Consider the following 24,434-nt stretch of genomic DNA (forward strand, 5'->3'; position numbering starts at 1 on the left):
AGTACAAAAATTCCTTTTAAAAACAGATGGTAATTTCTTTAAAAGGGAAAATCCTCTGTCAGGTTAAATCTCTGTATTAACAGAAATTGTTATTGAGTATTCATGAGATTATGGCTAGAAGAATATCTAACTAATATATGATATATATAATATAATCCTATCCTGGCTCAAACGTAACCTGGAATTTTTAAAGTAGCCCTCTCCCCCACCTAGACAGAATCATTCGATAATGCATTTTTGGAACATTCTGTTCACAGATAATTTATGGTGATTTTGGAGCTAAAAGACTGTGAGAACCAGATTTTGGGAGAATGAGTACCAAACCATTTCTTCCTCTACTCAGAACTTAGCAAATAAAATAGATCAAAAGAAACAAACAACAAAAACAGGTGTAGTGCCACGACCTTTTATGTTCTGTGGCTTACCTCCTATAATCCACCATAGCTTCTTAGTGTCTCTCGGGGGAGACAACGGAAGATGTCACTTTAATTGATGCAGATGCTGATTCAGGCATTTGTTGTATGTGTTTCTGCCTTGAAATCTTTGCTTTGCAGACTCTCATGCCAGTAAAGGCTGGTTACAATTAATGTCTATTCTCTGCCTGCCGTTAGGTAGGGAGCTGCCAGAAAGGGTTTGCTGATGACATTTTCAAATCCAGGATGTCAGTTTAGCCAAAATTATGGTGAGATCTAGAAAAAGACAATGAAATGTGAATTCACACTCAAAGAAGAATTTTTTCTTTCATAAAGCAGAAGCAGTATTGTAACAAATTCAATAAATTCTTTTTATGTGGACTTTTGAAATGGTCCACGTTAAAAAAAATCTTAAAAAGAAGTTTTATTGCTTTAGGAACTTGAACAATATTTTTGGACATTGAGGAAAGGAATGTTAATGAATTTGGGTGGTTAATTTCCTGTAATATGTTAATGTTGTGAGTTAGAAATGTTCTGACTGCATTTAATATATAAATGTTTCTTCAAGTTTTAAAATTTGTATGGTCTTCAATACACATATATAAAGCAAAGGTATTTTGAAGAATTCCATGGTTTTGGACCTTTTTTGAATGAGCGCATTACTCGAATATATGTTATATCTGTTCATTCACCTTTACCTATTAATTTTCAGCTGACTTCCACAGCAGTGGACACATTGTTGTTAATGGATGGAAAATACATAACACAGCCAAAAATAAATGGTTTGTGTGTATGGCAAAAACACCTGAAGAGAAACATGAATGGTTTGAAGCTATTTTGAAAGAAAGAGAACGGCGGAAAGGTGGGTGTGTGAATTGGGCATTATTATACTTTGTGAAGGTTCCAATTTAACAAGAAAGCAGAAAATGGGCAAAAGTTATGAGAAAGTAGATGGTGTCTGATGTTCACTTAGATTAACTATGTGATGTAAGGCCAGGCTAAAATACTTTTTGAATACTTCCAATGTTGTTACTGAAATAAAGTAAAAGAAAACCTTATATAGTTAGCAAAATAATTATATTGTGGCTAGTGGTGTCTTTTAAATAATGTCTTAGTCTACTGAGGCTACTGTTAACAGATTACCCTAGACTGGGTGGCTTATAAACAACAGAAATTCATTTATCACAGTTCTGGAGGCTGGGAAGGCCAAAATTCAGTATCCAGTGAGGGCTGTTTCCTGGTTCATGGATGGCCATCTTCTCACTGTGTCCTCACCTAGCAGAAGGGATGAAAGCTCTCTGGGGTCTCCTTAATAAGGGCACTAATCCCATTCATGAGGACTCCACCCTCATGAGCTAATCCCCAAAGACCCTACCTCCTAATGCCATCACATTGGGCATTAGGATTCAACATATGGAATTTGGGGGCACACAGACATTCAATTTACAGCAAATAGTTTCACCTGCTTTAAAATTTGTTCTGTTTTCTTTGCACTTTATTCTTGCCATTTCTGAAGCATCATGATAGAGTTTTCCTTTAAGAAACATGATTTAATAATATAATGCAGTGCTGTGGGGCCTGCAACAATTGCTCCCTGTATATTTAACAGTACACTGAAAATTCCTAGGCCACATATTTTGGTATTCTAATTATAAAATAAGGCAATTTGGATGAATATTAACTTTTTAATATTGTTACAATGCCACAGAATGTAATGTAACTCAGTAAGGAGCTTGTTCACACAAGGAGGCCTAGGTCAAATTCACTTCATGTTTTTATCAAGGTTTGCAAACAGTATTTGGTCTGGTGATACTCAGTTGTATGAAGTTTATCTGCAAGTACTCGTATTTCTGTAATTCAGCTAGGAAATAGAAATGCTTGTATAACTACTATTTTCTTTACCAAATAATTGATGAGAAATGTGACAGTGTTTATTCCTTTTCTCAGAGATCTAGATATAAAATATATCATTGGTGACAAAATTTTGGAACACAAAGAGTTGCTTCCTCCATCCTTAGGTATTTCCCCATGAAGGGTGTAGAGAGTTTCTACCTTGATTAAAATATGCATAGCATACCTTTTTATAAGTATCTCCAAAACATTTAAAAATACTGACTCCTTTGATTGATCTTAGATGAAGAACCAGACAGAAAAATTTAAAACAGAGATCATGAATGCATAATTGGCTCTTTAAGTTTTGTTGAATCTAGCAGTCAATTCAAATAGCATAACAAATCATTTAGAAGGTAAATTGAATTTTTCATCAAGTTGAACCTTAACTCTTCCCAGAATGGCTATGCATATAAATACCCTTAAGACCAAAAAAAAAAAAAAAAAAGGAAGAAAGAAAGCACATTCTATAACTCTGCTTATGTTAACAGGCTCTATTCTTTTTTTTTTTTTTTGTGGTACATGGGCCTCTCACTGTTGCGGCCTCTCCCACTGCGGAGCACAGGCTCCGGACGCGCAGGCTCAGCGGCCATGGCTCACGGGCCCAGCCGCTCTGCGGCATGTGGGATCTTCCCGGACCGGGGCACGAACCCGTGTCCCCTGCATCGGCAGGCGGACTCTCAACCACTGCGCCACCAGGGAAGCCCCAACAGGCTCTACTCTTATTCAGTATTACTGACCAATGTTAATGGCTTCTCCATAGTAAAGAATAAAATTTTAGTAAGGAATTTAGTAGCTAGAAGACTAAAAATAATCCAAGAATTTCTTCTTCTCTGCCACAGTTCTTCATCAGTCCCATTTGCTGATTGTCAGTGTTCCCAGGATTTCCCCTTTGGCACTGGTCACCTCTAAACTTCCTTGCCTGCTCTGCGTTGTCTCTTCCCATCAGATTAACTTCCACTCTGCACTGCCAGGTTCTCAATCTTTATGTCCAGCCTTGTCGTCTCTCTGGAGCTCCATGCCCACTTAATCAGCTGACCCTTGGACTCCACTTGAACTTCCAAACCTGCTATTGTGTACAGAGACTTGAGCTTCCCTGAACTTCGGCGGGTCCCTCTTAATTGTCTCCCTCTTTTTAAACCCTCCCGCTTTCAGTTTGTTCCCTACACTGTCCTCTGAACTTCCTTTCCTTCATTACTCTGCCTTCCCCCCACCTCTGGTTTAAAACACGTAGATGTTCTCCCAGTAGAGAAGGAGTGAAATACGCTGAGACTGCAGTTGAGTATGGACCCTGCTCACCCCTCCATCCACCTCCTGTCCTGTCACCTGAAACCCAGGGCTCCGTGCTGCATCCCTCAGGGGCCCTCGTGAATACTTTCTCTCTCTGGAAATCCTGTTCATACCCGTGCATTCAAACACAGCCCTTCTGTGAAACTTTGCCTATTGTTCTCAGATAGAGGCGAAGTTCTCTGAATATGTCTCTGCTGTAGCACAGTTTTCCCTCTAAGGCTGTCTCCAGGGCCCCTGTGTCCAGCTGCGCTGATCTAGTCCTACAGAAGGGGTTCAGTAGCGTCTGAGATACAGCTGTTCTTCCTCCGCTGGCCAAACTGTTTGCCTCTGGGGCACAGTTTGCCCACAGATGCCCCAGGCATCTTGCCCTGACTGTCTCCCTGGTACCCTATGAGCTTCTTGACAACCAGGGCCCTATCATAGGAGCTCTGTATCCACAGCCCCCAGCACGTGGTAGACACACAATGAATGTTTGTTTAATGAAGGCATGAACGTATGAAGAGACTTTTTCAGTTACCTGTCCTGTGTTTCGTTTTCGATAGGTTTAAAATTAGGAATGGAGCAAGACACCTGGGTAATGATCTCTGAACAGGGTGAGAAACTTTATAAAATGATGTGCAAACAAGGAAATCTGATCAAAGACAGAAAAAGAAAACTGACTACGTTCCCTAAATGCTTTCTTGGAAGGTAGGGTTGGTAGTCTGGGTGCATGTATTTCTTTCATATTTTCATGATCTCGTGTGTTAGCTTTCTTTTAGTCACTCATTTTTCTCTAAAAAAATATTCTCCTAAGTGTTTTTGAATCTTTCTTTACTATCAGCATTTCCTGGGCCATAGTGGGATGAGGGAGTGGACATAGAGCCAGGAATCCTGACCAGAAAAGTTAAGGCATTCATCCATTCATCCACGACTTCAGTAATTTCTGATATACTGTGTTTCAGGGGTGAAGCAGAGGCTGGGGTCAGGCAGGGGCGGGAGGGCAGGCGGGTTTGCCTGTAGGGACAGAGTCCGGCAAGGACATGAATACAGGGCCTGAGAGTCAGTTACACTGAAGGGCACACAGTCTACACTACCAGTTAATTCAGAATTTAGACAGCTGGGCTAAGGATGAAAGGATATAGATGGAGAGTCTGAAAAAGTGGGTCACGCGAGGGGCCAGGCACACAGGAACAGGCAAGGAGGTCGCTTGGTTGTTCAGCCCAGAGCAGATTGATTGTATGTCCTTTGGTTTCTGTAGCCGACTGCACGGCTGCAAGTGGGAGTCCCTGGTGGGTTAAGCAGGCGGGGGGGATGCCTTCAGGTAGCTCTGCTTAGGGCAGCCTTTGTGCTGGCTTCTTCTGATAATTATTTCCAATCCTCCAGTACATACTTAGGAGTTAAAAACCGTGTTTTTTTTTAATTTTTATTTTTTGCGGTACGTGGACCTCTCACTGTTGTGGCCTCTCCCGTTGCGGAGCACAGGCTCCGGACGCGCAGGCTCAGCGGCCATGGCTCACAGGCCCAGCCGCTCCGCGGCATGTGGGATCTTCCCGGACCGGGGCATGAACCCGTGTCCCCTGCATCGGCAGGCGGACTCTCAACCACTGCGCCACCAGGGAAGCCCAAAAAACCTTATAGTTTTTAAAGATTCAGAAACTAGTGATCAGGGAGTGTGACTAGCCCACGTTCATACAGCTAGTAAATGCCAGTGTCAATGCTATAAAAGTAGACTGGAGAGGTAGTTCATAGCCCAGACTTCACAATCAGACTGTCCCCACTCAAATCTGGTCCTGCCACTGGCTAGTTGAGAGACTGGGGAGAGTTAAATTTCTCTTTCCTCTCTAACAATGGAAATGATTGTAGTGCTTACCTGTAATACCTACCAGAATGTCTTGTTTTTTTTCTTTTCTTCCAGTTTTATTGAGATACAGTTGACATACAGCACTGTATAAGTTTCAGGTGTGCAGCATAATGATTTGACTTACATACATCATGAAAGGTTTACCACAGTAACTTTAGTGAACATCCATTATCTCATTTAGATACAAAGTTAAAGAAATAGAAAACCATTTTTTTCCCTGTGCTGACTCTTAGGATTTACTCTACAGCAGTATTCATTATATTCTAGCATGTCTTCCTAATTAGTTATGCAGGCACACAAGCTCACCATAGGCCACACCAATCCCAACCCCGTTAGAATACAGGCCAGGAAACCCAGTGCTTTCAGGGCAGCCGGGGGCCTCTTCTTCAGTGGGGTGGTGCTCCCAGCAGGACACACAGCTGCCAGCAAGCTAGAGTTGCTTGTGTTGGCTGTGCCCCAAGTGAAGGTTCTTGTGCAAAGGAAAGAGCAGCTTGTGAGCCCCTCTTGGTTTCTAAGTCCCATGTTGCAAAGAAGATGCTCTTTCTCGTAACAACTTCATGGGCATAACTTCCAGGGTCCCCAGATCACGTGCCCACTTACAAGAGAGTCATACCAGCCTATGGCTTCTCACCATATATTTATAAGTATGGAGTTGAGCCATCAGAAGCCATTTTTACCACAAGCAGTGCTGCCTAGTTACACAGCTGACACCCGACCTTCATCAGGTTTCTAGGGAAGCAGAGCTACAAAGCTAACCCAGGGTTAAATTTGTCCTTATTGAAGAAGGGGTTTTATTAACCCTTTACCCACACTATTATGTTTAACTCCAGGACAGCACTATGGGGTTGATAGTCTTATTAATTCTATGTCATTGAGGAAAAAACCTGAGGCTTAGAGAGCTAGATTAACTAACCCAACATCACGCAGCTGGTAGAGACAGAAACAGGATTTGAATCCAGGTTGTTTTATTGCAAAGTACGTGATCTTAACCGCTATACTATATTCTACTTTACTTTTATTTTCTTTCTTTTGGATCGTTCTTATTTAATAGAAGCATATAAAGAACTTTAACAACTTCTTCTGCCTTAAAATGTGCATTGTAGACTAGACATCCAGTTTTGAATTTCTGTATCCCTTCGTTATTTGGCTTTACCATATGTGTTGCTTTTAGTTTTGAAATAAATGGAAAAGTAATTTCCTGACACTTTCCATAGCTTTGCTCCTCTGGCCTCTGTGCAAAAAATAAAACCATTCTAAAATATATTCATTAGTTAATGTAAGAGTTCGAATGTTAGCTTTTTAAATATGAGCATGAGTAAATATTTTATTGTAATAAGTCTCTGTATTGAGTGTTCTCCTAATGATACCACATGGCCATAAAAAAAAATCAGTACTGAGCTGAAGCTCTCCTAAGTGTTACAAAACATCACCTCTCTTAACTGAGATGCTGGGGCCCCCCATCCTCTCCCGAAATGCTGAAAGACGTGAGCTGTGGTCCTCAGTGGCCTTTCTCAGCCACATCAGATGTGTGCGATAGACAGTTCTGACGGTTGGTTTCGTGTTGGAGTATTCCTTATGGATGACAGTTTAGATATAACAATGAATTTACCAAGTAATTTTAAAATTTGAAAACAAGGTAGTCAGACTTTTCTGTGTCTTTTGGTGTGTATCAGTTTTCTATTGCTGCAAAACAAATTACCATATATTTAGTGACTTAAAAACAATGCCCATGTATTAGCCTGTATCTCTGTAGGTCAGAAGTCCAGGTGAGTTAGACCAGGTTCCGTGCTAAGGGTCTCACAAGGGCAAAATCATGGTGTTGGCAGAGCAGGGGCTGGGCTCTTATCTTGAGCGTTTGAGGAAGAATCCACTTTCCAGCACATTCGGGATGTTGGCAGAACTTAATCTTTTGTAGTTGTAAGCGTGAGGCCCCCGTCTCCATGCCGGCCATTGGCCAGGGCTGCTCTCCGTTAGAGGTTGTCTATATTCCTTGGTACATGACGCCCCTCTTGCTGCAAAGCCAGCAGTGGCACGTTGAATCTTTCCTGTGCTTTTACTTGTTCTCACTTCCTCTTGTGCCACCAGCCTGAGAAAACGCTGCTTCAAAGGGCTCAGCTGATCAGGTCAGGCCCACGTGGATAATTTCCATATTTTAAGGACAGCTGACTTGGGATTTTAATTACATATGCCAGTCCATTCACAGGGCTACCTAGATTGGAATTTCATTGACAAACCAAGGGGTAGGATTCCTGATAGGGGGGTGGGAGAACATCTTTAGAAGTCTGTCTGCCATACAGGCCATGCAGTTTCATTTTGTCTGCCCTTCTGGAGTTTCAAACCCACTGGTTCTTTGTGCCTGGAAAGCTACTTTTAGACAGTTTATGTCTTATATGAAGTCATCATTACTCTATCTAGTTCTGTCGTTTAGCTGTCTTTAGGATCTGTTGTTTTCTCTTTCGTCCCAAATTTGCTTTTATGTGTGTAATAACCTACAGTTAAAGCTACTTTAGAATTTTCCCTTTGTGTTTACTAAAGGTCTCAATAAGCTGAATAGTTATTAAGTATAGCTTAGGTAAGTCTGAATGTATGGACATGAGTTTTCTAGAATAGAGTCTAATTTATATCTGTGGGCCTTGCATATGTGAAAACCATGTATGTGAAATGCACTGCAAGCATTCCTTTATATTTTGAGACTCCTTCCATAGCTGCTTGATAAATGCATGATAAGGATAGACTTCCTGGGGGAAAAAATTAATGATTTAACTTCATTGGATTTCTGTTGCAGTGAATTTGTGTCATGGCTGTTGGAAATCGGAGAGATTCACAGGCCTGAGGAAGGTGTTCACTTGGGACAAGCATTGTTAGAAAATGGAATCATCCACCATGGTAATTATTTTATTAATCGCCTGTTTATTTATCCACAAATTACGTGTATCTTCATTGCATTGATCAGTTTAGTTTATAAAACTTCTCCACATTGTAGGATGCTTATGTTTTTTCCAGCATCTTTGAGTGCCTCATCTATACAGAATATTGTTTCAGGGAGTATGGGTTTATGGTGATATATTTAACTTGAAACAGACAGTTCCAACACAGAATTCCAGGCAAGTGACGTGGGACTGAAGAGGAAGGAACGACGAGTTCTAACTAGAGTATTTGGGATGCTTTGTGAGGGAATTGGCCTTAGTGCTGGGCATTGTAGAATGAATGGAACCCTGACAAGGACAGAAGACAGAAGGACATTCCACCCTGAGGAAGTAGTAGCACTCAGACACGGGAGTGGGAAGGTTCACGGTGGCCTCTTCAGAACTAAGTCAGAGTCTCACGTGGCAGGACCGTATCCTTCATGGATGAATATGCTGGGACGAGGGGTGTGGTGAGAAAGGTAGGCAAACACCTGATCCCAGCAGATTTTAACTTGCTGGCTGTGTATGTGGGGCTTCTTCTGAGGGACATGAGGAGGTGATGGGCATCTGGAGACAGAGGAGTGACCAGATCTTGATTTTGGAGATAACAGATGAGTGGAGAGTTAGAGATTACAGAGATCCCTGCCCATGGGGACCCTTCCTTCCCCAGGAGGGAAAGGACCAGGGCCGTGTCCATGGCATGATGAGAGGGACCCATTCAAGAAATTCTGGAGAAGCTGAGACAGCGTATTTGATGTCTGTTTGGACTTAGGAGGTGAAGAGTGAGGGGTGAGATCAGATTATTCTGAGCTTTTTGTCTGGATGACAGACATAGCTAATTCAAGAGGACGAGCATCGGGGGGAAGGTGAAGGGTTTGCGGTGGATTGGGTATGAAACATCTGCAGGGGAGCGTTCAGCAAGAGGTTGAGAATGTGTGGGTGTAACACTCGGGGTAGAGAGAGCGTGAGGGTCAGATTTGGGAATCATTTCAAGAGAGCATGAAGTTCTTAGCACATCGATAAGAGACTACAAACAAACAAAAAACAAGAAAGCAATGATCATGGGACTAAGAATAAAAGCTTGAAGAATTTCTAATGCAAAATGTGGGAGAGGAGAAAAAGGCAGGGAACTATGAATAAATATGGGTATTTGGCTGTGGTGTTTTGATGTTAATTTTTTTTTTCTAAATTAGAGTGAGGTGAAAACAAACTAAATCCTCCAAATTTTTCCCCACCACAGTAGACGCTGCCAATATAATGTACCACCATCTACCCAGATAGGAATCCCCTGGCATTCCTTTTTCTCCTTCATGCCATCAAGCCCTGTAAGCCCTACCACCAAACAGGTCTCTGGTTAGACCACCGCTCTCCCTTCCAGGATCTCCACCTTCTTCCCAGTCACCACCTTCTCTGTCCTTGCTTCCACATTTGTCCTCCATCCCCATAGAACACTCTCCAGGTAATGGCTGAAGAGACCTTTTAAGACGTATATAAGACTCAGGCGCTCTCCTGCTTACAGACATCTACTAGCTTCTCATTAAACTTAAAGAAAAGTCCAGACATCTTAACCTAAATCTCTTACCATGGCCCACAACGCCCTACATGATAGGGCCCCTGACTTCCTCTCTGAGTTATCACATGGTGCTGTACCTAACTCGTTACACTGGGGCCACCCTGACCTTCTTTCTCTTCTTTGAACACTCCAAGATGACTCCCCATTTAGGATCTTTGCTCTTGCTGTTCTCAATCAACAATTGCTTATTAATTTCTAGTATATGCCAGTGACCTTTCTAGGTGCTGGAGACACAGCCGTGAATGAAACGACAAAAGTCTCTGTATTATGACTCATCTTCCATGACACTCTGCCTTTTAGAATCCTACCCAGTCCCGTTATTCCAATAAACTACTTCTTAAATTTTTGAAATTTTCTTCATGTACTACTTATCACTCTCTGAAATTATCATGTTGTTTTGTTTCTTTGTTTAATATTTCTCTCTTTATCTCCCATCCCTACTCTAGACTGCAGTCAAAATATAAGCACCGTGAGAACAGGAGCCTTGTGTGTTAATATACAACAAACACCTAGAATGCCCAGCACATATAGGTGCTTAATAAATTATTTGCTGAGTGAGTGAATAAATATATTTTGAGCAGATAATGTTGATAAATTGTATCTGATTTTGTACTTGGCTCATTAATGCCATTAAAACACCATTTAGCATCTAGTATGCTAAGAAGCGTCATCCAGTATCTTATAAGTAAAAATGAAAAGATGTTGAGTTAGATGGCTTTCCTCTTTATGCTCCTCTTTCCCTTCTTCTAACCCCATGACCAAGTATATATTTGGGACAAGAATGGACTGTACTTGTTTTATTAAAGCTGAAGTAGGTGGCATGTAAAGAGGTTTTGTATACAATCATTGACCTTCAGAAGTGATTATTCTTTTCCCATTCAGACTGTGTACTTCCAGGGCCTGTGTATTACCAATAGAGCAAGGAAGGGAAAATCTGTTTATGGATACCTTTTATTTACTCCTTTCCTTACTGATTCTTTCCTTCATTCTACATGTAAGATATTATGCTAGGTACATGAAGGTATGTAAATATGAACCCTTGACCTTTTTTTTTCTTATAGTCTAATAGTTTTAAGTCTATTTTTTTAGCTTGTCCATCAAGAAATCCAGCTGCTGGAATATTTCCTTTCAGACAAGACAGAAATCTACTAGGATGGGAGAACTAATTTTTTGCAAGGACTATTGAGAAGGAAAACTGTATTGGTTAACACTAGCTGCTGTAACAAATAAACCTCCCCAATACAGTGGCTTACATTATAGAAGCTAATTTGTCACTCATGTACAGTTCAGTCAGTGGTGGAGGATGACGTGGTGGCACCCTGCTCCATGCAGGGTTTTTGGTGCCCAACAGAAGCTCTTCCATCTTCAATACAGTGCTCCTAAAGGTCACCTTGAAGGAAGGGTGGAGTTTCTTGTTTGTTTTAAATGGGTTTGTACCCTTCCCATTGTGCATCACTTTTGTGCACATGTCCGTGGGCACAACTCAGATATGTGGTCACCCTTGGCTGCAAGAGGCTCCTAGAAGTGTCCTGTACATGCATATGCAGGAAAAACAAAAGCTAAACCAATCTGGTAAAAAAAATACCCAATTTCTGCCCCTGAGGCTTAGCTCCTGGGTCAATATAAGATCTATGAAATCATATGAAAGACAGAGTAATCATTATATTTATTTGTTAATGTTTTACAATGATATCAGCACATAATAGTCACAAAAATCACTTCTAACATTTCTGTTTTCAGTTGAGGTTATTGTGACTTCTGTTGTTAATTTGAGTCACTTTAATCTTTTGTGAATTAGAAACAACAGAAAAAAATGGTTTAAAGCTATCTGTCAACAATAGATACTGCTATTAAATTGTTTAAAAAATTATGGATATGTAAGTTTTTGTACTTCTATGGGATTGCTTAACTATATTCTAGAAAGAGCTATGCTAAGTTTGTCACAGTATTTTCCTTTTTGACTACGAGGTACCTTGTAACAGATAACAGGATATTAGAGAAGCTTTATTCCCAAAGCTGGAAAGGTCAAGGCGCAAGGAGAGGTTATCCTTTCAGAGGAGCTGTAAGATTATTTTCAAGTCACCCATCCACTCTTGCTTTCATCTTTCAACACAGGTGATCCAGCAATTGTATGAGGAAGAGTTGCTCGTTTACTTAATGAATTAGGTTCTGAAAATTGAAGACAACTATTATGGGTGGAATTTTACTTACTTTACAATGACAAAACTGTTGTTACTTTCCCTGAAGACATGCGTAGCTAGGCAGACACATTCAAGTCAATTTTAAGTTAGTACAAAGTGGAGTTGGAATAATATTTATTCCATCTCTTCATGAACATAGTACTCTAGAGTCTGACCTTTTCAGTTCAGGACTGCTGAAAGATCTGGAAGGAATCACAGAGAGAACCACCCTTACTTATTTTGTTAACATATGTCTCAAAATATTTTAATTGCCTCCTCTTAAAAGAGAAAAATTCAACAGCATAAGATTTTTTTTTTTGGAACGGATATCAGAATTTCAGTCCTAATCAACTTTCCTCCCCTTCCTCAGACACCACCTTTTCCAGTAATACAATTTTGAAAAGAAAGTAGTAAATTCTGTATTAAAATTTATTCTGAAATTTCAAATTCAAGGCCACTTTATTATTTAACTTAAAAGAATTGAAATCTTTTTGAACAATGATATTTATAACCTGCTTAACTCTTTTTCTGAGAAATTTAGCACTGAGTACCCTGTATAAAAGTCCTGTTGGTCACAGTTTGATTTCAGTGGCCTGTGCTGTTACTGCTATCAGGATCTGATCAGTTGTAATGTCCGATTTGGTATACAGAACTTTTGTTGCTGGAAGTAACCTTTTTTTTTTTAGTGTCCAAAGTTAACTAATAGAGATTCTCCCAAGCCTAGGATAAGAGAACATATTATGCAATTTCACATTAATAATTTTATTAGAATGAAGAAATATGGGCCAAGCAGGCTAGTTTCATTAGTATGTGGTTCCAGCTGCATTTTAGTGAAAATAGAATTCCTAAAATAAAGTTGAATGAGCCATCTGTTTTATAAAGAGCCAGCAAAAAAAAAAAAAAAAAAAAAGTTGACTGTTAATGCTATTATTCACATTGCAAATATCGTTGAGAACTTCATCAGAGGCAAAGCCTTGCTGTACTGGGAATTCTTGGGCTGAGGCAACATATGCTTTCTCTGTGATATGTTGATAATGTTCTTCTTGTCTGGCTTTATTATTTACATTATAAATGCTTATGCGGGAATTCAGAGAGCTCATTCATTATAGCCAGTGGTGTGCTGAAGTTGGCTGGTCAAAGCTGTAGAGAGCTGGTGATTAACTGTTTAAATAAATTGCAAGCTTGTAGTTAAGCACAGCTATTATTAAAATTAAATTATATAAACATATAAGTACCTAAATTATATCATAAACAAAGGTACTATACCCTTAGAACTCATCACTTCCTAATTATTTTACTACATTTTATTGTTATCTGTGGTCGTGGTGTTACTTATGTCTATTATTTTTGTGTGGTGGAAATACTAAATAATAATGTGTCGCTGCACATCTCATTCTGTGTTCAGTGACTTTATTTTGGTAGCTGGGAATTGGCCAGCGTGGGAGTATTTGATACCGTGGAAACTGGCGAATGTTACACATCAGTGCTCTTTCTTCCACAACACTAGAGAGCAAGCTGTTCATCATTTACCAGTACATCCCTGGTAATATCCAGCATCACAGAGTTGTTTAAAAGATGTCATTCAGCAACCTTTCTCATCAGCTAATAAACCCATTTTCTGTGCTCGAGAAGTTGGGGGAGTGGATTTGTATGCAGAACTATTCACTGTTTTTCCAAGGCAACAGCGTAGAGTTGCAGATTAGCCCAAGATTCATTAGCAAAGTCACAAGAGTTTACCTTACAGTGAAGCATTCCATTTTGAACAGGTTGAACCACCACTTGTTTTACTGTGGCAAGATACCTTTGGGCCCAAGTTTCCTTGAATTTTGGAACATCAATATAATAACTTATTTCAATGAATCTTAAGGGATAAAAATGGGAGTAGGTAGATTGCACAGGAGAAATAAATAACTGGTCTTGAAACATGCCATAGGATTTCAAAATATTTCTTCCGATTTTATTTTTCTTTCACATATGCTTTTTTTTCTTTTTGGCTTAATCTGGAAAAAAGATGCCAAAAGTTGTGTTGTCTGTCCCTTTTTGGCAGCAAGCCTGTCTCAGTTTTATGGCTGCAAGCCATGCATTTGGTTTGGATAGATGAGGGTGAAATTGCTGAAACTTTGCATATGCGTGCGTGCGTGTGTGTGTGTGTGTGTGTGTGTGTGTGTGTGTATGTGTGTGTGTGTGTGTGTGTGTGTGTTACAAGTCTCTTGGCTTTCTTCTGGATTCACCAATGTAGTTCATGAGAATTCTGACAGATTTTTCTCCCCCTTCAACATTTTTAGCAAAAAGTAAAGGTCAAAGTCTTCTATGTAATCATGAAAATAGAGCCCATTGCAACAAATTATCTCTTCTGCAAATTTTTCATTCCCTGTAAATAAAACATTTAAATGTAAACTCTTTGAGATTTAATTTGAGGTTTTGCCTTTCTAGAAGTTTTTTTTTTTTTAATCAGACTACCTAGAATAAAAGGAAACTTGAGAGAAAGTTTAGTAGGAGTCTTTATGAATGGAAAGTCTTATCTTAAGGATGGAAGTGAAGGTTGACCACTCTCATTTTCCACTGAGGAAAAAAAAAATTAAGTGACGTGTAACAAAAGCATTTGTCAGTGTAAGAAAACTGTTAAAATTTTGGAATCAGTTACATACTGAATTTATCTAATCTACTCTGAAGATCTAAACACAGGATAAATGGTCAAGATTGGTATATGTGTGGTCTTGGCCTGATCGCTGTGGGATAAGACAGATAAATGCTAAAATTCACTTCTGGGGCTGAGAGTCAAATTATAACTCACTAGTTGGAGTATCTGCTATTCGAAGGGCACTTTTTGCTTGACTTTGTGGCATTGTGAAGAAATAGAAAACACAAACTCATCTATTCATTTAAGTGTAAATCGCTACGCACACGCACAAATGCATACGCTATGCTACCTAAATGTGGCTAACCTTAACTTAGTTCTTCAGTCATTACATGGAAGTTGTAACTATATTATATAACAAAATCTTATCATGAATCTTACTATCAAAATACTGGATTAGCATTACTATGTTAGGAAAACGAAAGCTTTTGATAAAACCAGAAGTTTCAGTATTTGGGAATATGTTTTTTATCTGCCAGTTTTTAGTTTGTCAGGATTTTAATATACTGTTCTTATGTTCTTAGTTACGGATAAACATCAATTCAAACCAGAACAGATGTTATATCGATTTCGCTATGATGATGGAACCTTTTATCCAAGAAATGAGATGCAGGATGTGATTTCAAAGGTAACAACCTCTCCCATAACCTTTTATCAATAAAAGAATTCGTGTTGTCGTTATATTCTTATCTTCAGCAAGATAAGATCCTGTAGAGAGACTTAAAATAATTCTGCCGGTATAGAAAATTTTTACATGACGTACGTAAGCAAACCTCTTGATTTTTTTCTTGCTATTTTAAGAATTAGAATGTTAGATCATTGTTTTTATTATTCTCTTTATCTAATTCTAAAAGGGAATAGTGCAATTGCATAACTCAGAAGATTATATCTGTTGAAAACTGTTTCACATGTAGCAACAAGTGGTCATGATACTTGAATAAATTTAACAAAAAGATAAATACATAAAATTTATGTAATATCAGTTTTCTTTGTACACTTGACAAAATTTATATTGACGTGTAATGATCAAATAGTATGATGGACCACTACATAGATTTATATTCTGTTTACATTATATCTCAAAATTTTATATTTTAAGAAAATAGTTTTAAAAGTCCTCTGTGTATGTATATGTCATATGTATATGAAACATTCATAGCACAATTTAATCCTGTTTTTAAAGATTTAAGTTATATTATTTTTATGATGTAATGTATCATTTGAATAATAGGGTAATGATTTCAGCGTGTTGACAGTGAATCTGTTTTATTCAGAATTTCATTGGTTTGTCCTTTGAGTGATCTTACTTGCTTTTGGCATGTTTTTGTTTTACAATAGGGCGTACGATTATATTGCCGTCTTCATAGTCTCTTTACTCCAGTGATAAGGTGAGTCTAGTTTCTAAGTTCTGGGAGGTTCAATGGAAATATTTATATTGCATATTAGATAAATATTATTAAGCTAGAACTTAACTTATTTTGTTTTTCTTCCCAAAGTGAAAATTTTACTTTTAAAGATTAAGTCACAATTTATCTGAAAATATTTCTGAATTTTCTGAGGCTCTAATTATACCATTTCTTCTACTCTTTTTATTCTGATTTCTAAAATTATTTGCCATTAATTCATAGTAAATTACAGGCTTGATTTTGAAATGATCCACCTTCAGTTAATATTTAATAAATAATAGTTGGCTGGTTGGTAGAGGATTTCAAAATACTGTTTACTGTGAATATTTACCATTATGGTTATTTGTATAGTAATTTTTTTCATTAGACTGTGTAATCAAATCTTGGATATGTATTTTATTTCACAATATTTTTTTAATCATCTTTTATCCAAAGAAAAAATTTTGCACTTGAAAACTAAGAATTGATTTGGAGTTAATAATTATAATTTTCTCATTTTTTTTCTGTACCATGTTTTAACTTCTGAAGAGATGCCTTTTTGTTTTTTAAAGAGACATCAGGATTCATTTTCAGTTTATCTCTTTAGAAAAACAGCAGAAAACTTTGAGTTCTGTGTTACGATTACTAACAGAGATCATCAGTACTTTTGTAATATGCACTGGTATACACTAAGTAGTAGGATGTAATGTAATGTAAAACTAATTTCAGATGGCCAGATGTCATTTGGAGTTTATTGACTAAAACATACTTTTTGGAACAGAAAAATGAACATACTATTTCTAAAATGAATATAGAGGCTTTTCAGTCGTGGCTGTGGAATCCAAACGTTTGATGGACAGTGTTTCTGTTTTTCACTCTGCTTTCCAATTCCAAGGAAATGCAGAGCTTAAAAAAAAAAGATTCCCAAAGTTGCTGGTAAGCGTTGGAATGCCCACACTGCAGTTCCCGAAGGAGAAGACAGAATTTTACCTATTACTCCTGAAAATGCCCTGTCCACTTTCACAAGCAGGCTTCACAAAGTAAAAAGAGGGGAAAGGAACCAACATTTGTGGATTCTCTGCTATATTCCTGGCACAGGCACTCTGTGAATATGTTGGATAATGTAATGCTAAAAGATGGTTCGATACTTGAGGTTTTTTTCTACTAAACTAATAGAAAACGATACTGGATAATTTTTTCAGGCCACATGTGTATGTATATGTAGGTTTCACATGTGAGAAAATGTGTTCTGAAAATATATTTTAGCCATGTGGGATTTCTTATCAAGAAAGTTACATTCTGAAAGAGCTGATAAGAAGGAATTGTTCTTTGGCTAGAAATGACTATGGTTTATGAATTGTGCAAGGTAAATTTACGAGAAAAAAACCCATAAAACAGATGGAATGTACGATAGTCATGTGTGAACTCAGCTTATGAAAAGAAAAATGACTTGGGTGAAGAATCCACAGACCCACGTGTGGTCTATAAAAGACTACCCTGTCCTTCTTATTGACACATGGAAACCAAGATGAAATGGGTGATGAGGTATCAGAAGGAGGGAGGTAGACTTAAAAAGATTTTTAAAAATCTGCTCTTGATTACTGGCTAACTAGCTCATTCACTGTTGAACTCTCAGAAATTTCATTCATGTTTCAGGGAGCTTTTTATGAAAATGGATGAAATGATGTCAATATTAATTGTAAACTACTGACAGAAGCTCAAGAACGATGAATATAGCCAGTAATTATTTGTCACGCCAAGTGGATTGCAGTTTGGATTTTTTTGACATGTTGAAAAGACTGTCGTTTTCTCATTCCATTTTGATCCAGGCCCGCAAAGTAAATGAATTACAGGTTTCCACCCTTGGGGCCTTATTCTGATCATGAGCACTTTGTTGGTATCTAACTAGACTTTGAAACGTTTCTTAGAACTGGGAAGTCTGCAGAAAGGAGAGTCTGCTGCGGAGAGCCAGGATTCCCGGGGCTGCCTGGGGATGCAGCGTGGCTGAGTCCGTGCTCTGATCAGACAAAATGAATAACGAGGTTCTCGGTGTGTTTCCCTCAAGACAGGCCTCAGGTCTCCCACTACAGCTGAGCCTAACGAATAATCCTCTGGGGCAAATCCTGCCTTCCTGGAGAACTCAGGAGCAGAAATACAAGGGGCTGCTTTATTTCCCGTACTTTGAGGAGATTTTTCGTAGACTCTATCTTGATTTAAAGGGAGGGAATTCTATTTTATTCTTCTTTTACTGATGAGCTATTGTATTTCTAGCCAAGTTATTACCAGGTACCATAGCATTAACAATCAGTTGGGATATAGGAAAATGTGAAAGAAGAAATGTGCTGTTTTGGTATCCTTGTGGGTTTCTTCTTCTGGTGTGAGCTGGTGAAGGGAGTTTTCAGGTGTGTACACCTTGTAAAGCTGTCTTATTTACACATAAGTGGGACAGTCAATTCAAATTACATTGAGTAAACTCTTGTTGCACACTGATACGAAATGAAATGGTTCCTTGTGCTTACTTGTCCTCTTGCTTAATGTTTTTTCTTTCTCTTTCCTTTATAGAGATAAAGATTACCACTTAAGAACCTACAAATCTGTGGTTATGGCCAACAAGCTGATAGACTGGTTAATTGCACAGGTAAATAGACAAATAGAAGTTACTGAGTTACATTCGCTGCTGCTTTAGACTTTGAAGTGATTTAGGTACTTTTTAAAACTCCCACTTGCCAATGAGACAGTGAAATAACTTGACCAACTTCATACAGCTAAAATGAAGCAGAGTTAGGATTTGAACCTGGATCATCTGACTTCAGAGTCCCAGACTTGATTTTATGCAATATTGTCTTTCAAGAGGAAGGTGTTTCTGAATTCAAAAATATCATCTGAGATCCGTCAAGAAATGAAGTATAATTTAACTAAATGTGCGTGTACTAAAATTACTTGTATGTTTTGTTCACTGATTTGTTTTAAGGTATCTGGTTTTTAGTCCTAGCAGGTTATTCTAATCTCCCTGTGCCTTCTTCTCTGTTAGATAATAATTGTGTTTTGATAATACGAGCTTTACTTCTCTGAAATGGATTGAAATTTCCAATTAGTGTGAACAGGGGAGGGTGAATGGGTGAATGGAATAAGATGTATCATTTACGTATTGCCCTGTGTGTATGGCTAGAAGCTTTTGCAACTGAGATCTGCCCTACTTTTCATGCTAATGGTAATGCTTGTCCTCCTAATGCAGCTGTAAACTTTATAAGCCCATAGGTAGACAGCATCACAAAATATTTACCCCTCCCCACTGGCCCACTCTCAAGCTTCACTCCCCTCCCCCCCTCCCCAAAAATACAGTATCCATCTACATACACTGTAAATAGGAAAGTATAAAATTTGTTGTGATTGTTGTTCTGCTTCTTAGAATGTGGGAGCTGATAGCTGGTATTGAGAAAATGTTATTTGCAACTCAAGGCATCTAGCCCATCATAATAGATATTCAAATATAAATTTATTTAAATGTTTTATTGTGCTAGATCAAGTAATAAATAGTCAAATGTTTTCCAGGGATTAAAGAAAAGGCTAAGAAAACTGATACCCACTTTGACAGAACTTACTATTTTGAGAAAGGGGATATTGCTTGGTTGAAATGTCATTACATTTGGATATTTGAGTCAATTTACTTTTCTGTTATTGAAGAAATTAGCCTACCTCCTTTGTTGCAAGTGGATAATAACGTTTGATGCTCAGTCATAGAAATGTTTATTTTTTGTTTCAAATATTAACGTTTAATTCCCATTTGATTCATCTGTGCACACACATTTTGAGATTTTTATTTTTAATATTAACTTCTGCACTATCCAAGACCCCCTAGTTTTGCATTTTATGGCACTTAGATTTATTTTATCTAGAAATTAAGATCTTAGATTAAACCAAACAGTTCTTTTTCGATAAAACCCAAATTCCTATGTCCAGGGGCTTGACTAGTGTGAGAGCCTTTTATAACACTATGGTCAGTGTGTGTCATTGGGATTGGTTCTATATTTGGTAACAGAGTTGGAATTTCACCTAGAAATTAAGCTGTTAACAGAATTCACATGAATTCTTGTACTATATGTTGATTATATGAGAAAACCGAAGAAAGTTTCTTTGAAGCAAAAGCTGATGTGGAATAAATATTTAAAGTTCTGACTCAGGAAGTCAGTTATCAACTTTTTTTTTTTTTTTTCCCCTCTTTGGCACGTTTACTTTCCAAGTGTGAATATTAGAAGACTAAAATAAGGTGCTCAAAAAACGGACCAAGTTGCAATTCTTTTTTTCTTCAGGTTTTCTTAGTGGTCTGTTATGACAACGTCTGTAGAAATTGTACGTAATAGAAATTGAAATGGACTGGGATTCGGGTAATCTGGTGTCTGATGACAGTTCTGCTGATAAGCAGTTCTGCAAACGATTGAGTCACTTAATCTCTCTAGATTTTATTTTCACAGCTGTTTTCTGCTTACTGGACTAGCTGTATATGTCAGCTCTTCTCTGTCACTTAAGCTTTATGAGTCTGATGGTGTAAAACGTATCCAAATGTACGTATCAGACCTGATTAACTCTAGCTTCAGATTAGGACAATATGGGCTGGCTGTGAAAAGCAAGACATGGTAATGGTATGATAAGAGAAGGGTAAGTTACAGTTCTTAATCTAAAATGAAAAAGAGATATTTTAAAAGTAAGGGTCTCTTTCCACCAAGGCTCTCAAGTGATAATAAAACTTAATTTCTAGCATTGACCGGGACACTGAGTTGACTTGGAGAGCTTAAGGGGACCAAATAGAGAACTGACTCCAATGTGATAGTCCATGTGTTGTTTGGAGTATAGTCTAGATCCGATAGCTTTTGGATGATGGTACTTATTATATACCATATTTTAAGTGACTAAGTTCTTCACCAGATTTGAATTGCTGGAGGGCAGGGAAGTATTTTTTTGTTTGAGTGCTTTACTCTCTGTAGCACTTGGCACACTTTGTGGCAGAAAAAAAAATCTTTTGAGTGAATTCATAAAAGTTACGTAACAGCTGTATTTTGAAAAGGGCACAGATGCGTTGTCCAAAGATACAGATTATACATGTCTTGTTAGTTAACAGGATTAGTGAGGGGTGGAGTTGTCACAGCATGAGGCGGCACTTGTTTTGGTCCTTGATAGACAGATAGGTAGAATTTAAATGTGTGAAGGGTAACAATTGGGGGGGTCAGCTTGACAAGAGTGAAGGTGACCCCACCTTTGGAAAATGAGGCTGGAGGGGTAGAATGAAGTTAGGATTATGGGAGGTCTGGAAAGCCCAACAGAAAATTTTGATATTTTACGATTATTAAAAAAGAGAGTCAGTGTAAAGTTTTGGAACATGATATTCCTGTGTAAGGAAGTTTAATTCTATAAAGGCAATAAGTTAGAGAAAGTACAGGAAAAAATTATGGCAATTTAGACGTGAAATGAAGAAACACTGGGTTAGGGTGTTGAGATAGAAATGAAATAGAAGCCAGAGAGAAGAGGGGATGGATTTGGTAGAGTATTGTACCTAAGAGCTAAAACATAGGACTAGGAAAAATGAGATAATATGTAAGAAAGCACTTCTTAAACTGTAAAACATACAACTGTAATGACATATGGACACACATACATACATATACACATATATATTCACATGCAGTCGGCCCTCTTGGGATCTACGAGGGATTGGTTCCAGGACCCCTGAAGATACCAAAATCCACAGATGTTCAAGTCCCTTACATAAAATAGAGTAGTATTTGCAAATAACCTCCCATGTACTTTAAGTAATCTCAGGATTACTTATAATACCTGATGTAATGTAAATGCTGTGTAAACAGCGTCTGGTCCTGCAATTCAAGCTTTGCTTTTTGGAACTTTCTGGATTTGTTTTCTCTGAATAATTTTGATCCGTGGTTGGTTGAATCTTCAGATGCTGAACCCGTGGTGACAGAGGGCAGACTGTATATGAATTCATACTTAAATGAATAAAATAGATGTTTTCTAGATAAAAATCATAACAGAAGTTTGCATTGGGCTTTCTTTTGGGGATCAGTTATAGGAGCTGATTTTTTTTTTGGCAAGATAGAGAAAGAGAAGCTTGCATTTGCTGACTTCACTGAACAACACACTCTTAGGGTCTTACGAGTCACCCTAGATTAGTAGGTTTCTTTGGGGGTACTTAAAGAGCAAGGCCATTTTGTGGAAGGGAGGTGATAGCTGAGATGACGCATAATAATTTTTACTTAGCAAGTTTTATTTAGTGAGTTTTCAATATGTAGGATATTTCCTTGTTACATAATTGCGATATAAGATCAAAGAAATAAGAGAAAGGGATCATTTGTGATAGCAATACATTTTAGTTACCTATGTATTTTTCCTTTTAAATAAGACATGATTTTTCTCAAGAAGTATGAAATCTTTATTTTTTATGTAATGTCAGAAGAAGATATTTTCATAATCAAGTGAATGTTTTATAACCCTTAGATGGATCGTGGCCTTATGGAAGCAGCGTCTGTCCTGATGTATGAATGGCTTTGTCAGTCCAGTGCTGAAATGTCAAACGCGGTTAAGATGCAGCAGTATCTTCAGTTGCCTATTAACTTGTACAGGGCTTTTGTGGTTAACAGGGGGATTGCCGCACCAGAGAAGAGGCAATGATATTTGGCGTTGGACTCTGTGACAATGGATTTATGCACCATGGTAGGGATTGTTACTGTGGAAGCTTACAGATGTATTTCACTGTTTTGTTTTGTTAGGACACTGGGAGTGTCTCCGTGTTCCAGGGAAGTCATCTGGAGACAAACCAGCAAGACTGTCTGGGTCTTGCCGTGTGTCCCTGTTGGGTCACCACGTCTGCATTCAGTGTCACTTTGGTGCCTTTGCTGTGTCTAATGACTCTTATCTACCAGTTGCCATTACTTCTCTTCTGTTTTTCTAGACTGATCCCAAAAAAGCAACAGCTTGAACTAGAAGTTTCTAAAAAAGAAAAAAAAAAAGTTGATATATCTCTTTGAAACTATTTTAGGTCAGACCCATGTTTTTTTTTTTTGAATGCCAGTATATATTAAAATGATTAAATGAGAGCATTTAATCTGAACATTTATTGTTATTTTTAGAAAAATGCTTTCAAAATTATCTCAGAGAACAAAATTATAAATCTCTGGAAAAAAATCTGTTTCTTTTTGGCTGCTAATTAAAGATTGAATTTCTTTCTTGTTTGATGACTTCATTTCCCTTCAATTTATAAAAATAGTGAGACTTAGTTTTCCCTCTCTATTCATACCATCTTATAGATTCCATAAACCCAAACAATCTCTTTTCATTGTTAATATTTGCATATGTGTATATTTGATAGCTCTTGTACCTATTTGTCAATTACACTCAGAAAGTTGTTACCTCTTTCCAAAGAAAAGAAGTACAGCAAAAGTTAACAGTGATTTTGAGAGCATCCTTGGTTATCATATATTCCTTTGGGAATTCCATTACATTCTAGTATCTCTGGACCACTGTATGAGCTGTGATAGGGGAAATATCTGTCTTTGAAGAGCCAACAATGGAATGGAAGGAATGACATCATTATAGGGGATTAAAACTATAATATCAACCTTCAAAGGTTTTGATTATTTTTCTCTTGAAAGTATCAACAAGCAGCAATTTTATCTAAATAGTTTTTTTTAAATATTGAGTTACAGTAAAGGTTTTCCCTACGAAAGTCTCTGTCAGTAAAGCACAGCTAGTTCTGCTCATTCCTGGCCTTACTGATGTTCTCTCTCCCTGCCTTTAGACTGACTGTTTGGTGGAGGAAAACAGTAGTAGCAGAAACACCATGTGAGTTTTGGGAAACTGCTTAGGTCATGTAGGCAAGACCTAACTCGATCTCAATTATATCCTCATTTCTCTTGTCACCTACTACTTGTGTTACCTTTTAATTTGTAGTTGGTAGTTTCATTTGTTAACTCACGTTGCCAACCAGTCCTTCATTCAAAGGTCAATTCGTACATACAGCTAGTCAACAATTGTGATTTGGACCTCTGTTAAAATAATGAAATCAAAGAGCTGTCATTTTTGGTTGCCTACTATAAGCCATGTTATTTACACTTATTACCTCATTTTAGTTTTGTCCAACATTATGAAGAAGGTTTTACTGCCTGCATTTTACGGGTGAGGAAACTGAAGTTCAAGGAATTTAAGTAACTTTCCTAGTGTTTCACCCAGAATCAGTCCCAGACCTGGAATTTGAGCTCCGGGTCTGTCTTATGAAAAAGCCTAACGTTCTACTGTGCCCTGGGACTGCAGATC

General features: G+C 38.0%; 1 protein-coding gene across 6 annotated transcripts in view; it reads left to right on the forward strand.

Moving 5' to 3' along the window:
- Positions 1 to 24,434, forward strand: part of PREX2 (phosphatidylinositol-3,4,5-trisphosphate dependent Rac exchange factor 2) — a gene marked incomplete at its 5' end in the record, with an annotated part of 281,893 nt that overhangs the window by 109,371 nt on the left and 148,088 nt on the right. For 5 of the 6 annotated variants that reach the window (XM_082858967.1, XM_082858971.1, XM_082858970.1 and 2 more), the window contains 7 exons: positions 1,126 to 1,275; positions 4,136 to 4,280; positions 8,219 to 8,319; positions 15,255 to 15,358; positions 16,069 to 16,118; positions 18,678 to 18,753; positions 22,763 to 22,835. In XM_082858967.1, the coding sequence (XP_082715093.1) occupies positions 1,126 to 1,275; positions 4,136 to 4,280; positions 8,219 to 8,319; positions 15,255 to 15,358; positions 16,069 to 16,118; positions 18,678 to 18,753; positions 22,763 to 22,835 (699 nt within the window). Of the gene's footprint in view, positions 1 to 1,125; positions 1,276 to 4,135; positions 4,281 to 8,218; positions 8,320 to 10,363; positions 10,467 to 15,254; positions 15,359 to 16,068; positions 16,119 to 18,677; positions 18,754 to 22,762; positions 22,836 to 24,434 lie in introns of those variants that run through there. The other variant, XM_082858972.1, reaches the window with a different exon arrangement.

Source organism: Leucopleurus acutus, assembly GCF_964270905.1.
Source record: "Leucopleurus acutus genome assembly, chromosome: 17".
NCBI lineage: Eukaryota > Metazoa > Chordata > Mammalia > Artiodactyla > Delphinidae > Leucopleurus > Leucopleurus acutus.